We start from the raw sequence: 13,677 nt of genomic DNA, 5'->3' as shown, positions 1-13,677 counted from the left end.
AAATGGTATTCGTTGAGTTGAAAGTCAGTCACTGCGTCACACAGACTCGCGCTCGCGAAAACACACACGCACACACACACACACACACACACACACACACACACACACATCGTCTCTCTCTCTCTCTCTCTCTCTCTCTCTCTCTCTCTCTCTCTCTCACACACATACACGCATGCACACCTTTTAAAAAAATGAAAAAAATAATAATAGTCAAATGCCAACAATAAGAAGCATACCAACAAATATGTGACCCAACGCCTCAAATCGACATATTTTTTTTGTCGGGTTGGGTTATTTTGATAAGTTTAATTGAGAGGAAAAAAAAAACATACTGTTTCAGAGCAAAATATAAATGAATAATTGAACGAAGAAATAAATAAATATATAAAACTTCTGTTCATTTCATTTTTGAATTTGCATATTTTTAATAGCAGGTCTATCTCGATGTTATAACGTTTTGAGAAAATAGGTCGGTCACAAATAGGATGCTCATTAAGAACCACAGAAACGTTATATTATATATTATATAACCAAAGATTACCAGTTCTTAAAATAGGTTACAACCACAGATTGAGAAAAGGCAACTTGTGAAGGCACGCATTTATTATTTATGTCCAGTCTCTTGTTTCACCTAAAACGACACTGGCATACCTCTCCCCCCCCCCCTTCCATTCCAATACATTTCAATTTAGGTTCAATTATCTCTTCTTGTCAGGCATCTTTTGGTGGCCAGGTATTTCGTAATCTCAAATACCTACGCAATGGGATAAATCTAAATGTCAACTGTTTGTTTTATTGACCTACATTTGGCTACAAGACATGTTTAGTTACTTCTCAGTCAATTTATTGGATTGTGAATAATATCAGGTGCTGAGAAGGATAGTGAATTATTATGCGAACTTATTCACTTAAAATAATAGGCTTTAAATATCACCGCAGACTAAATCAGTAATCAGCTCTTCTATGACGTCACCGACAAATATCCATGCCGCGTGACTGCTCTCTTCGACCTGTTTCCCATTGCGGTGTCATATGACGTCAGATATAATTTGTCCTCAGTTGAGAACGAACGATTTTCCCCTCCCTTCCCCTCCTCTCTTCACCGGAAGTTGGCAACGGCTGAGTCATCTGGTTGGTGGATGACGATTTCCTTATTGTGTATATTGTATGTTGTCTGCCTCGTTTCATGCGGGGGTTGAAGGATTTCTCAATGTTTACATTGGCACCAATGGTTTCGACGTTTACACCGACATTTGACAGTGTCGGATGATATGTGATTTTTTCTATTTCTTCAATTGGAATGTATTCATTTATGAAACTTTTGCTACTAATGGAAGGTTTGATTTTCGCCACCTCCCTCTCTTTTCCCTGAACTCGTCAGGTCAGACTTTTGTGCCGTTGTTGATTGACGTCATCACCCCGCGATTATGGATCCGTCAACAACGAGCGTTTTAGAGAGGGTTCATGTTATGAAGAATCAGGAAAAGAACAAGAATCCAAAATTGTCAGAGCTTGAAGGATCCACTATGACTCTGTCAGGAGATGAAGATTCTCTTATGACAGAGGCAACTCACAACTTATTGGAATTCGCCATGACCAAAGGCCATACCATTCACACAGTGACGCAGATGAGCAAACTTCAACTGGCTGATTTCCTACGCGATTTTTATGGAAAAGTTAAATTGAAAAATGATGATTCTCTTACCCTGAAAGATCTTAGAGCTGGTTTGCATAAATTTTTCCTCGTGGAATCCAACATTGATATTTTAAACGATCGTTCTTTCGAATTGGCCAACACAACTTTTGATCTTGCACTGAAAGCTAACAGAAGATCTTGTCACAGGATGAGGATTGAACTGGAAGATTTAAGGAAAATTTATCTTAGTGACGCTATGGATACAAACAATCCAGAATCTTTGCAAAATAAAGTGTTTTTCGATATTAGTCTCTACATTTGTAATAAAGGGAAGGATTATTTTAGGAATATGAAGAAGACAGATTTTGATGTTGTGACAGACAGTCAGGGTCGTAGATCTGTTTTGCTAAAGAATACAAGCATGATTCGAGATGAGGATTATCCTTTAAAGCTAAAAAGAGGAGCAGAAAATGATCCACCTTCGTATCAAGTTGGTGAGAGAATGTATGAAAGAAAAGGTAGGTTCATGATTTTAAATCAGTGTTGGTGTTCTTAACATTTTTTGCCCTTGTTTTGAACCGGTTAAATTCTTCGTCAGTAAAGTACACCACAGTCACCAGAACCAAAAATTTCGGATTGCCTACTTACAGTTTAAAAAAAAAATTCAGTTAGGTCTATTTTTTTTCCATGCCACCTTTACTCTAACAAATATGAAGAGACTCGGCGACCCATTTCTCTATAACGTGTACAGGTCAGCAGTGAAAAAGCTGCCCTGAATCGGGTTTTAATTCAATCTATTCACATTTTTAGGCAAGGATGCTAATCAGAACACAATTTTTACAGACAGTTTTGATTAATAAATGAAATCTATTTTATTCAAATTTTCATTCGGTCCAGTTCTTGATGTAATATTTTTTCAGAAGAATTATACATTTTGATTTACTCTCATATAAACTACAGTCTTTACTGTTTCATTGTGCTGACGAAGCCATCAACTTAAGTTGTATTAAGTTATAGTTATATAAATAGATTTGGGAAGCTCAAACAAATTTGACCATTTACCTCATCATGTTGCGAAAAATAAGGGATTTTGGAGACCCTATATGCAGATTATTTATCCAGTTGATAAACCAGAGATTTATCTTGAGCTACTATTATTCTGCTTTTGTTTTGTATCTTTTCAATGCCACCTGGGGATCGTCATTTAGGGGTTTTGCTGAATTAATGACTTTTTTTGATAATATGAAACCTTATTTGTGTGACCATGTATTATTGTTGTATGACACTCGCTTTTCAACCTTTATGTCTCTGGTTCAAGTTGTGGGTACAAATTGGCATTTGTCACATTTGTTAGGGTGGTATGTCGTAAATTTCTGTTTTCTCTTGTATTTTTATGCTTTGAAATCATTAGTGTTCTGAGATTCTTCATTCCTTTTACCTATCTATTAATTTTGTCTGTTTTTAATCCAAGGTCTTCATCTGTATCGGACCAATGTCAAATCTAAGAATTAAAAAAAAAATTATAGTTTTTTAAAGGATAAATTGAAATTGCTAAGGGAAAGAAAAATCCCTCAAAAGCATCAAAGTGAAAAAAAAATTCCTGCCATTTCAGGAGACCCAAGGTGTCCCTTAGCATCCTTCCTCAAGTACATAACACACCTTCACCCCATGACAGATGCGTTCTGGCAGAGGCCAAAGCGAGGCGTGTCACAGTCTGATTATGTTTGGTATGACCACGCTCCTCTTGGAAGTAGTACACTGACCAAGATCATGCAAAGAATTTCAACACAAGCTGGTGAGTTGTCAAACGCTTACTAATCTATCACTGTCTCAAGACATAAGTTTGAATTCCAACCAAAAATAAAAGTCATAATATGAATATGCCTCTATTCCAAAGGGTTAAAAATAAAGGCAATGATGTTTTATTTTTTTGTCAAGAAGGTTTCACATTTTAATATTTGGACAGTTTCTGTTTAATATCCACTAATACTTCATGTTTAACCTGACATTGAATTCTTATGGGCACTCTTTTTATTTTTATTTCTGTATGATTTTTAAGAAACTAGACCGGACAAGAAAATTCTAAGCCTAAAATAGGAGTCAGTAAATGATATGTCATCTCTGTCCTTGTTTTGGGTTGTAAGAAGTAATACATAACAAGAGTTATTTTAAATACACTAATGCCTGCTGACTAATATAACTTTACTGCATGTCTTATACTTATACTGCCTTAGGTGAAAAAATAAAATTGCAGCATGAAAATAAAACATATTTAAAAAGAAAAATATTCTGTAACATTTATCCAAATCCTTAGGTCTGAGTGACAACTACACAAACTACTCCATACGCACTGCCTGTATTCCTCTAGTCGAGACTGTTTGTGAGGAGGCTATGAGAATGGAGAATGGCAATGGGTTCAATTCCCCAAGTCAGTCTCAGAATACCCCAGTGAATGTGGTAAAACCGTCTCTAACAGCCATGTCACACTCTATGTCAGAGGATATGTCCAGTGATGATTGTATGTCTCAGGCTTCAGATCTCCATGGAGGCAAAGAGATCATCCACGAGACTAACGGAAATGGTCCCACCAATTTGACCAAGAAAGCTCCAAGTTTGCAATCCACAGACTCTGGTGGAAGTCTGGATATGGAGGATTCAGATCTCTGTGGTGAGTTTTTTGTTTTAGAAAAAAAAAAAAAAATGTTAATGCCCGAGATAGGATTAAAGTCATTTGAAAAAATAAATCAATAAATAAAATTCCCTTTATTCATCCCATAGTCTATTCCAAGAGAAGACTGGAATAACACAGGCATCATCCGTAGCGCAGCGGTACCTCGTACCTTTCGGGTACGAAGCAAAGACTGCACCGCTGAGCCACGCTGTCCCTCTGATGATAGGTGTTCTGCCAAAACTGGCCCAACTGTTTGGGGCTCGCTTCCTCTAGCTGTCAAGTACACTGACAGTGCCTGTCTGATGACATTTCTTTTCTCGAAGCATTTTATTGTAAATACTCCTTTTTGCTTTAGCATAAATATTTTGTTTTGTGTCTGCATCAGCAGATTATGCATCTGTGTTGACACTTATGTGTGTGTGTATGCATGTGAAAAACATGTACCGTAACCATATTATTATTACAATATTGTCATTATTATTATTATTATTATTATTATTATTATTATTATTATTATTATTATTATTATTAATTGTTGTTACTATTATTATTATTATTATTCAGTGATGATAATCTTCCGCAGATTCGCGGAATTCTGGGATTTTTGGATTTTCTTTGAAACGTTCCGTCTATTATTATTATTATTATTATTATTATTATTATTATTATTATTATTATTATTATTATTATTATTATTATTATTATTACAGTGCAAGCTGCTTGGAACAGCGCTGTTATGCAGAAATCTTTCCATTTGAATGGCATTAAAATGAACCAATTCTGATTTTAACTCAAGATTGCACATATTTTGCGCACATCATTATATAGTTATACAGAGCATTCTTTTATTTGTTTGTCCAAAGTTTACCTTCTTCGCTACATTTAACATTAAATGTGTATATGAAAGAGAATATGTTTCCCTTATCTTATTACTTTACTTTCATAAGGAATTGTTACTACACCAATATCTCGAAAATAGAACACATGGATCAATGGCACTTTATTTTTATTAATGTGGCATGCCGTTCAAAAGCAAATAACCATTGCATCATTACCAGTGACGTGCTCTCATTAATCATTTGTTGCTCTCCAAGACTGGCAAATAGTTAAAGTATAATATATTGCTATATTAAAAGGAATGGGTGGTGATAGACTCAATGTAATTGTCAATTATCCGATGTTTTTGCTTATTTGAAGACACAGGATGAATCCATTTTTGTTCTTTTAAATGGGAATATTCATATTTTTGATTACTTGGACAGAGAAACAAATCTTAAAATGTTTGCTGAGGCTCTGAAATAGTTCCAATCAACCATTTCGAATAAGGGGTCATGCTTTTATAATAATGGTTATATAATCCAATTTAGCTAATGATTCAAGAAGATAAAAAAATGTACAGGATATCCAAAAATCTTAACCAGTTGCCATGACATTTGAAATTGTTTGGTGGCAAATTTGGATTATTACCATTTTTTAAAAGAGACAAGGGCTCTAAAACTAATCCTTGAGCCATCACTGAGATCTGACTTACCACGTTAGCAACTACACTGCTAGCTTATCGAAAGACAGTGCTAAAGATAACCTAAAATGTGTTATTTAAGCTAAGATATATAAACTTTTTTATAGCTTTACCTGAGATAGGCCTGCATTGCTGTGAGAGTTGCAAAAGTATTTAAATAACAATAGTAAATATAGACATTGATGAATTGCATTTATTGTTTGCCCCTTAACCAGACTTAATGCATGCCAAGTCTCAAGTGCTTGGCCTCATTAGGGGCCTCAAAGTCAATGACATCCAGAAGTTTGTGGACTGGCTGAAAACCATCCGGATTCAGTACAACTCTGGAGGTAGGTGGCCATGCTGATGCACACCATACTGGTCCTTGAACAGCTGTCTTCAAAGAAAATCCCTCTTCTTTTTCCTTCTCTTTCATCTTCTTCTTCCTCCTCATCCTTCTCTTCTTCATTTCATTCATATATAGACTGACTGACTTAGGGAGCATTAATCTCTCATTCTACATGTTAAGTGCTGCTGTTGGCTTTAAATCCCATGTAAAGCACTTTGAGCATATCGATTGGATTTATAAATGTAATTTGGGGGGGGGGGGGGGGGGATAATTTGGCAGATCTTCATTTAATTTATAAATGGTTTTTTTTTTTTGTTTGTTTTATTATTGTTATTATTTTAAAAAATAAAGATATAGAATTTTGGTAATCATGTCATAAACCTCTGAGTACAGAGGCAGCATGAGTATTAGGATTCTAATTAATATGGATTTTGTAAGCCTTAAAAGGAATTATCCATTCGAAAGTAAATGTTATTGTTTTCACCTCAACACTTGCCCGTTTACAGGTTTTTAATTTTTAAAATGAGATTTTTAAACAAATATCTCTTTAAATATTAAATAAATTTATAAGCTGTACTTAGCATCATGGATACTTTAAAAAATATTCATTTCTTTGTAATCCCTATAACTTTAACTTTTCATCCCTCCTCAGAGCTGATAGTGTTGTGTAGTCCCGTGGAGAAGAGTAATGTGGAGCCTATACCCGATGATGTGCAGGTGGATCGTAATGGCTTTGCCTCGCGGACAGCGACACCAACATCTATGTCTGACCCCCATCTCAAGAAATCTGCCAGCTTAGACTTATCAGATAAACGCCAAAGACTGCGCAAGGAAAGCTCTATCAAGGGAGAAAATCCACTAGATTACAAGATTTCGTCATCAACAGATTTGATGGAAAGCAGACCAACCATCATAAAACAAGTTGAATTTGACCAGCTGGCAGGAGTCCATTGTTCTACCAATGATATGGAGCCCATGAAGATCACCATACCCAATCAAGACTCCATTCTGATGACAGGGATTCCAGAAAACGTTCAGTTAATGCTACACAAGAAAGACACAACGTTGTCTGGTCCATCCAATCTGTCACAACGACAAGAGCCATTGGTGTCTAGGATTTTCACCTCCGAAAATGAGATGGATGTATCTGAAGTCGTATCATTGATGACTAATAGCTCAGCAAAAATAAGGCACTCCGGAATTGGAAATAACGTTGAAACAAACAGCAACAATACCAATGCCATTAATAACAACAATATACATTTTCAGTCTCGGGAAGCTCAGGCATCCCCTGGCAAGCCCTATAATCACATCACCAATCATAGCTTAAGTGGTGGGAATAATCACTTTCCCAAAAGCCACAACCACCATCATCACCACCACCATCACTCCCATCATCCACAATCACAAACGATGACCTTGACAGTCCCAGCTGCCCACAATCAGGTTATGTCCAGCCTGGCAGCCAGAGACCACTTCAGAGAATATCGTAATAAATCCATGGGTTGTCTGAATGAATCCAACCCGGCCATGGTAGAAGGAATGTCACTGAAACGAGGATCAAGTACAGGAACGCCTGTACTAAAGAGACAAGCCCATGTGGATTCCTGCGGAATGTATCCTGAAAATTTGTCTGTGAAGAAACTGTGTGAAGAGCCGATTCAAGCAACCAACCTGTCTCTCAAGCCCACCATCAAGAAATCTGAGTCAGCTGAAGACAAGAAGGCCAGAGCTGAAAGGTTGACAGATTCTCTCAGATACCATCAGGAGATTCTCAAAAACTCTCCTCTAATCAAGCGACCTGGAGAGAGGAATTTCTCGGGGTTCCGGCATTGTTATGCCAACACAATGGCTAACAATGTGAAAGCCGAGCCTCAGGATACCTCTTACAGCTGATCTACAGTGGGTGGAGCTCTTCAGTGAGGTATTTTGGTCAAAGCAGTACCCATGCTGCTTATTTTTCCTGGCTTCTGAAGCAGTGGAAGCTTGCGTTGTTGTTTGGCCCAAGGCCTTGCCGTTTCCCTGGCACTGTACCAGGTATTTAATCTTGTGACACACCATAGTCCATGTGGTCCGTTGTATTAGTGGTTTTGGTCTAGATAGTGTTTGACACGTCTCTTCACAGAGTCGTAAGGATTGAAGGCCAAAGACCAATTTTTTTGTGTTGGATGTATTTGTATGAGTATACACAGTGTTTTGTACATGTTGCACATGGTCATATATACTGGACTTACCTATATTATGTTTTACAATAATTATTTCTATTATTTTTGTTGTCAATATCATTTAACTGTTATTTTGAATCTTTATTCATTATTATTATGATTGATATTATTGTTTTTTTGAAATATTAATTGTTGGTAAAAGTCTCAGTAGTCAGAGGACCGTTTAGAGTCATGAAGGATTGGTCCAAATCATGAAAGACAAAACATTGTTGTTTACAGTGGGAACTTCTAGTTGACTGAAGTCTCAAAAGGTTTATACAAAAAACTGCGCTATAGTTATGTGTTATACCAATGGCATGTGTTACACACACATACACACTATTATATATCATATGTAATATACACAATATGTTCTCCTGTGTTATTATTGCCTTATATATATATTTTTATATTTTTAGCTTTTTATTTTTAAATTTGGAAATCTCTTCTCTTGCAATCCTTTTCCCATGGTTATCATCATATTGTATTTAGTACAGTTTGTGTTCTATAGCTCTCTAGCCTACTGGCTCATTCTTTTCCTGATGAATGTAAAGACTGAAACCGTGTTGAATTTACATAAATCCATTTACATCATGTACCGTAGTTATCATAGTTGGTTGTTATCATTTTATTCTTATTTCTTCTTGATGAAAACAAGTTGTGATTTCATTTTGTATATTTTACAAAATTTTTTTTGTGTGTATGTAAGATCTAAGTTCTTGATTGATTAAGTTTCTCAATATTTTGCTCTAAGTTCTTTAAATCCATACCAGTGTACATACGTTCTGTTATTTTGTTACAAATGTTGTAAGGTTATTTTGTTATTTTTTAAAGTGTACATATATACATATATTGGAGAATGAAGACAATTTGTTCCTTTTGTTGCACTATTTGTGATATATATTCGAGGAGACAGAAATTGTTGTTGACTTGAAAAATATGAAGAAAAACTACCTTGTGATTTTACAACATGTTAATCTTTTTTTCTTATTTTTTTTTCCAATTCATATGTTTCATTTCGTTGTATACCCTTTGCTAAGAAATGTTTGTAGCACCATTAGTGATCAAGGTAAATTCTATTAATTGGTCAGGCCAGTTATGTTTTTTGTTTTTTTTAAACTCAAAATGTTACTTTATTAAGACGTTTTTAAAAAAACAAAACAAAAAAAAAACTTTTTATTTTGTTGTTTCAAACTTGCAATGAGAATGTTGAAATTTTATAAGATTCAAATTTTATTTCGTTAAACACATTTATTGTTGAATGGTAGTTCTCTAAATTCCGTTTTTTTTTACTTTGATTTCTTTTAGACATAAAAGTATTTTAAACATTTTAGTGGGCACATGTTAAAAAAAAATAAAAATACAGTCTTCATTGTATCACCCTGTGTTCTAATTTACTGTATTGTAATTGTAAGGTAAGAAAAGTTTTCTCATCATTTAGTCCTGTTGTTTTGCTATTAAAAACCTTGATTCGTCTTGGTTGATTTTAAAAAAAAAAAAAGAAGCTTACAGTTTGTATATCACTTGTTTACGAATAAAATATATTTTTTTTCGAGATTTATTCTGATTGTTGATATTTGTGCTCATGAACAATGGTTTGTTAACCTTTCAATTTGTATTCTTCTATACGTATACAGGTTATTTCATTTTATATACATTAGAATGTTATTATTATTTTTTTTTTTTAAAGATTTATTTCCATATCCCTATTATGTGGCATATAGATTGATATAATACGACCACACACAATTTATAACTTTACTGGCGAATATGGTGGAACCCGAACAGAAATTTCAATCAAGAATGTAGGCATAGAGTTAATGTTTTCGAAGTGCTTTATTTAGTGATATTTGGACTTGTATTATTTCCAACCATCACTGAAATGATGTCATGTCTCAAGTAAGGGATTCATCTCACACATCCTAGATAGTGGACTATAATTTGTTTCAATTCTATGGCTTGTGTCATGATCAGCTGTAATTCATTTCACATCACTATATCATACTTGTTGTTTTTCAACTCTCTGTGCAGGTTAATGATTTTATAGTGAAACCATTGAAATCCCACTGGGTGGGATCCTCTGACTTCCCATGGTGAGAAGTAGGTCACTTGCTGTGTCTTCTATCCCCCATATCCTTTCCCTTTCCATCATGCTCTCTGTCTTTGTTCTGGATTGAGCTTGCTCTGTTTATTTCCCTGTCCTGGCGGGTATCCTTAGCTGGGAGGGAGATAGTCAAATGTATAGTACCTGTTTTTGAAAGATGATAATTTTTCTTTGTAAATCATCTCTCTGTTACTGTTATGTTCTGTTATCATTATTAGTTTTGAATACTGTATCTTGTACTTTGTACACATTTGAGTGTATTCTTTATAGCAGAATCTTTTGTTTGTGCCTGGATTGGACTTTTAGGTAATGTAAGAATAGGCACATCGGTGGATTGATCATAGAATATTCTGTTATTTAAACTACCCCCCTTTGTCTTCCTCTTTCTTCAGTGCTTTCAACTTCATATCTATAACTTTACTCTCTCATCTTTTTACTGGGGCTGAAATACCTAAAAGTGTTGCAAGCGCCGTAAAACCCCTAAAAGCAAACAAAACATTGAAATCCCAAATCAAATGAATCCCATCCATTAGCATTCACTCAACTAAGATTTACCATATTTTCCCAATATATGAATTTAATGAGTGTACTCTTCTCGTCATGAAATGGTATTGTTATATTTTCCTTGTTTTTGAATTTACAATTCCTCCCATAGTGGGCAGGGAGGTACATACTGTGTCTTCTATCCCCTTTTATCTATTTTCCAACATGCTTTCTGTCTTTGTCTTGGAATGAGATTACTTGGCCCTGTTCGGGGTCCTGGCTGGGAGGGAAACAGTCGTATGCATAGTTATTGTTTTGGGAGATGATATTTTTTTTCTTGTAAATCATCTCTCTGTTATGTATCATTATATTTATTTTTAATGTATAATGTAAGCATTTGAGTGTATTCCTCTTTGTTGGATTTTGTGCTTGTGTCCGGATGAGACTTATAGGTGATCTCAAACTAAGTACATTGGTGGTATGCTCTTGGATTCTACATCTGATCCCTATTTGTTCCTAGTTCCCCTTTTGTCTTACTTTTCTTGGGTGCTTTAATTGTAATTCCAGAACTTTTTACTATCCCATTTTCTTCCTTTTTACTGGCGCTGATATAACCTAAATGCGTTGCAAGCGCCGTAAAACCTTTAAAAACAAAACAAAACAATTTACAATTCTGTTACCACTTGGCTGGATATTATTGGGTTTTTTTTCCCTTCTATTTTTTATATTCTTCTGTGATGGGGCTAGTGTGTTTATTCACATTTTCTCATGATAATAATAATGGTATAATATTATATCTTGCATGTCTACTACCATCATTTTAACACACATAATACTAGTAAGAGATGGATTTGTTTCGTCTTTAAAGGAGACGATTTTGTAGTTGTTTCTTTAAGCTTGAATGATACAGATGCAGAGGTTTGCCATGATTAAAGAACCATTTGCGACTTAGTGTCTCGAAACAGCTTAATGTCAGGCTGAAGCAAATGTTTAAATATTTGGATTAACTTCTAAATGAACTGAAATGTGACATTTTAGCTTTTGTCGCGTTAAACTTTATTTCTTGTCCTCAAGAAAACAAGTAAACTTAACCCAAATTTCATATTTTTTTACTTCAATTCTGGGTGGGGTTCCTAACATCCCATAGTGGGCATTGAGGCACTTACTGTGTCTTTTATCTACTTATAGCTGTTTTCCAACATGCTTTCTGTCTTTATCTTGGGATGAGATTACTTGGTTTTGTCCTGGACTTGGCCAGATACCCTTGCTTGGAGGGAAACAGTCAAATGTATAATTAGATTATTGGGAGATGATATTATTTTGTCTTGTAAATCCTCTCTCCGTTATTCACTGTATTATGTTATGTTTACCTATTATATATTTGTAAACATTTGAGTGTATTCCTCTTAGTGGGGACCTGTGCTTATGTCCGGATGAGACTTTTTGGTGATCTCAAACTAAGTGCTTTGATAGTATGTTCTTGGAATCTACATCTGTTTCCTATTTGAACCAATTCCCCTTTGTCTTACCTTTCCTTGGCTGCTTTAATTGTAATTCTAGACGTTTTTCCTATCCCATTTTCTTTCTATTTACTGGGGCTGATATGACCTTAATGTGTTGCAAGCGCCTTAAAACCCTTAAAAACAAAAACATTTTACTGTAATTTTGATCTTTATAATTTGATTTACCTAGACATAATAGTATTTTGCGATGGTAGATGACGTATTTTAATTTTGTTTTAGAATATTCATGTCAGCTGATAATTCAACTGTTAAACTTTATCACTGTTATTTTTTGTGCTTTATTCTGTCCATGCTGTCGCTTTGTGCGTTTGTATTTCTCTTTGCAAATCTTATCCATTTAAATACAAGACTAAAGCACTTGAGCACATGCAATGTCAATTGTTTGCATTGGTTTTGTGGAGACCTATTTATATAACAGTTACATTGTAAGAGGTCAATGGATCCTTGTGTCATGATTTCATTTGTTTTGTAGAACCATTGGTTGCTCTTAACCTCTCTCATGTGCCATGTTCAAAATATTTTACCTGTCAGCAATCACTTTCTATCTCAAAAGAGAATAAAAGCAAATAAAACCTTAGAATGTGTAACAATATCAGCATACACTTTTGTTTTAAAATTGAAAAGTTTTTTTATTTTAACATGCATTCTTTTTAGATTGTTTTAATAACTCCATAAAAATGCTGTCATGATGGTATGATATTAGTTGCTGTAATTCCTTAACAGCAGCTTATTTGATTTTTTTCATATATCTTTCTTCATTTACTCTTTCTTTGTCAGGCTATAATTGCAGACTTAACCTATTCTCAATGGGTGGCGTTCCCGACCTTCCATAGTGGGCAGGGAGGTACTTGCTGTATCTTCTATTCCCCTATGTCTGTTTTCCAATTGCTGTCTGTCTTTATCTTGGGATGAGATTACTTGGTTTTGTCCTGACCCTGGCCGGAGTCTTTGGCAGGGAGGGAAACAGTCGAATGTATAGTTATAGTTTTCGGAGATGATATTTTTTTTCCTTGTAAATCATCTCTCTGTTATGTACTGTTATTTTTTAAATATTTTTAACATATGATTTCTAAACATTTGAGTGTGTCTGTTTGAGGCTTTCAGGTGATCTAGTACACTGGTAGTGGGCGCTTGGAATTTAAATCTGTTCCCTATTTGAACCATTCCCCTTGTCTTACTTTTTCTTCACGTCCTTTTAATTGTACATCA

The 13,677-nt window shown here is 34.9% G+C and overlaps 1 protein-coding gene across 1 annotated transcript; it reads left to right on the top strand.

The window, feature by feature from the left end:
* Positions 1 to 1,040: 1,040 nt before the first annotated feature.
* Positions 1,041 to 13,058, top strand: LOC144968664 (uncharacterized). Its single transcript, XM_078907226.1, has 5 exons — positions 1,041 to 2,154; positions 3,249 to 3,431; positions 3,951 to 4,304; positions 6,042 to 6,155; positions 6,807 to 13,058. The coding sequence occupies exons 1-5, from the start codon at positions 1,428 to 1,430 to the stop codon at positions 8,048 to 8,050; spliced, it is 2,622 nt and encodes an 873-aa protein (XP_078763352.1). The 5' UTR covers positions 1,041 to 1,427; the 3' UTR covers positions 8,051 to 13,058.
* The last annotated feature ends 619 nt before the right edge of the window (positions 13,059 to 13,677 follow it).

This window comes from Berghia stephanieae, chromosome 3, assembly GCF_034508935.2.
Source record: "Berghia stephanieae isolate SIO BIC M18660-M18661 chromosome 3, UCSD_Bste_1.3, whole genome shotgun sequence".
Classification (NCBI taxonomy): Eukaryota; Metazoa; Mollusca; class Gastropoda; order Nudibranchia; family Aeolidiidae; genus Berghia; species Berghia stephanieae.
This window is presented reverse-complemented; position numbering and strand designations above follow the sequence as displayed.